The sequence below is a fragment of the Camelina sativa genome, chromosome 20 (assembly GCF_000633955.1).
Source record: "Camelina sativa cultivar DH55 chromosome 20, Cs, whole genome shotgun sequence".
Classification (NCBI taxonomy): domain Eukaryota; kingdom Viridiplantae; phylum Streptophyta; class Magnoliopsida; order Brassicales; family Brassicaceae; genus Camelina; species Camelina sativa.
Genome location: NC_025704.1, coordinates 23,569,560 through 23,570,065, shown reverse-complemented (window position 1 = coordinate 23,570,065; position 506 = coordinate 23,569,560). Strand labels below are relative to the sequence as shown.

General features: G+C 43.7%; 1 protein-coding gene across 1 annotated transcript in view; it reads left to right on the top strand.

Annotated features, from left to right (window-relative positions):
* The window catches only part of LOC104772767 (protein transport protein SEC23-like), a 3,258-nt gene extending 2,771 nt beyond the window's left edge, over positions 1 to 487 (top strand). The window contains exons 3-4 of the mRNA XM_010497344.1: positions 65 to 338; positions 409 to 487. Coding sequence (XP_010495646.1) covers positions 65 to 338; positions 409 to 487 — 353 coding nt within the window. The remainder of the gene's footprint in view (positions 1 to 64; positions 339 to 408) is intronic.

Below are 506 nucleotides of genomic sequence, written 5' to 3'. Positions count from 1 at the left end.
GGAACATATACATGGAAAACGAGCACTGTCACAAATAAGACATGTGTTTCCTTCTTCTTTCAAGTGAGCAGCGAACAGAATCGAAAACCGCAGCCTGGTTCCGCGTTCTTCATTCAGTTCATTACTCGGTATCGGTATGGAAATGGAGGAATGAGGAAACGGGTTACAACGGTTGCTAGAAGATGGGTTGTTGGAAAATCTCCAGAAGTCTCGTCAGGATTTGATCAAGAAACAGCTGCTTCAGTTATGGCGCGGCTTGCAATTAACAGAGCAGAGGAGTGTTACGCCAGAGACGTTATTAGGTGGTTAGATGACGGTTTAATCCGCTTTGCTTCACGGTTTGGAGATTATATTCAAGAAGATCCATCTTCTTTCAGGTTGACTCCAAACTTCTCGCTTTATCCTCAGTTCATGTACTACCTACGAAGATCACAGTTTCTTGACGTCTTCAACAATTCCCCTGATGAAACCGGATTTTTCCGGTTAATGTTAAACCGGGAAGGAGT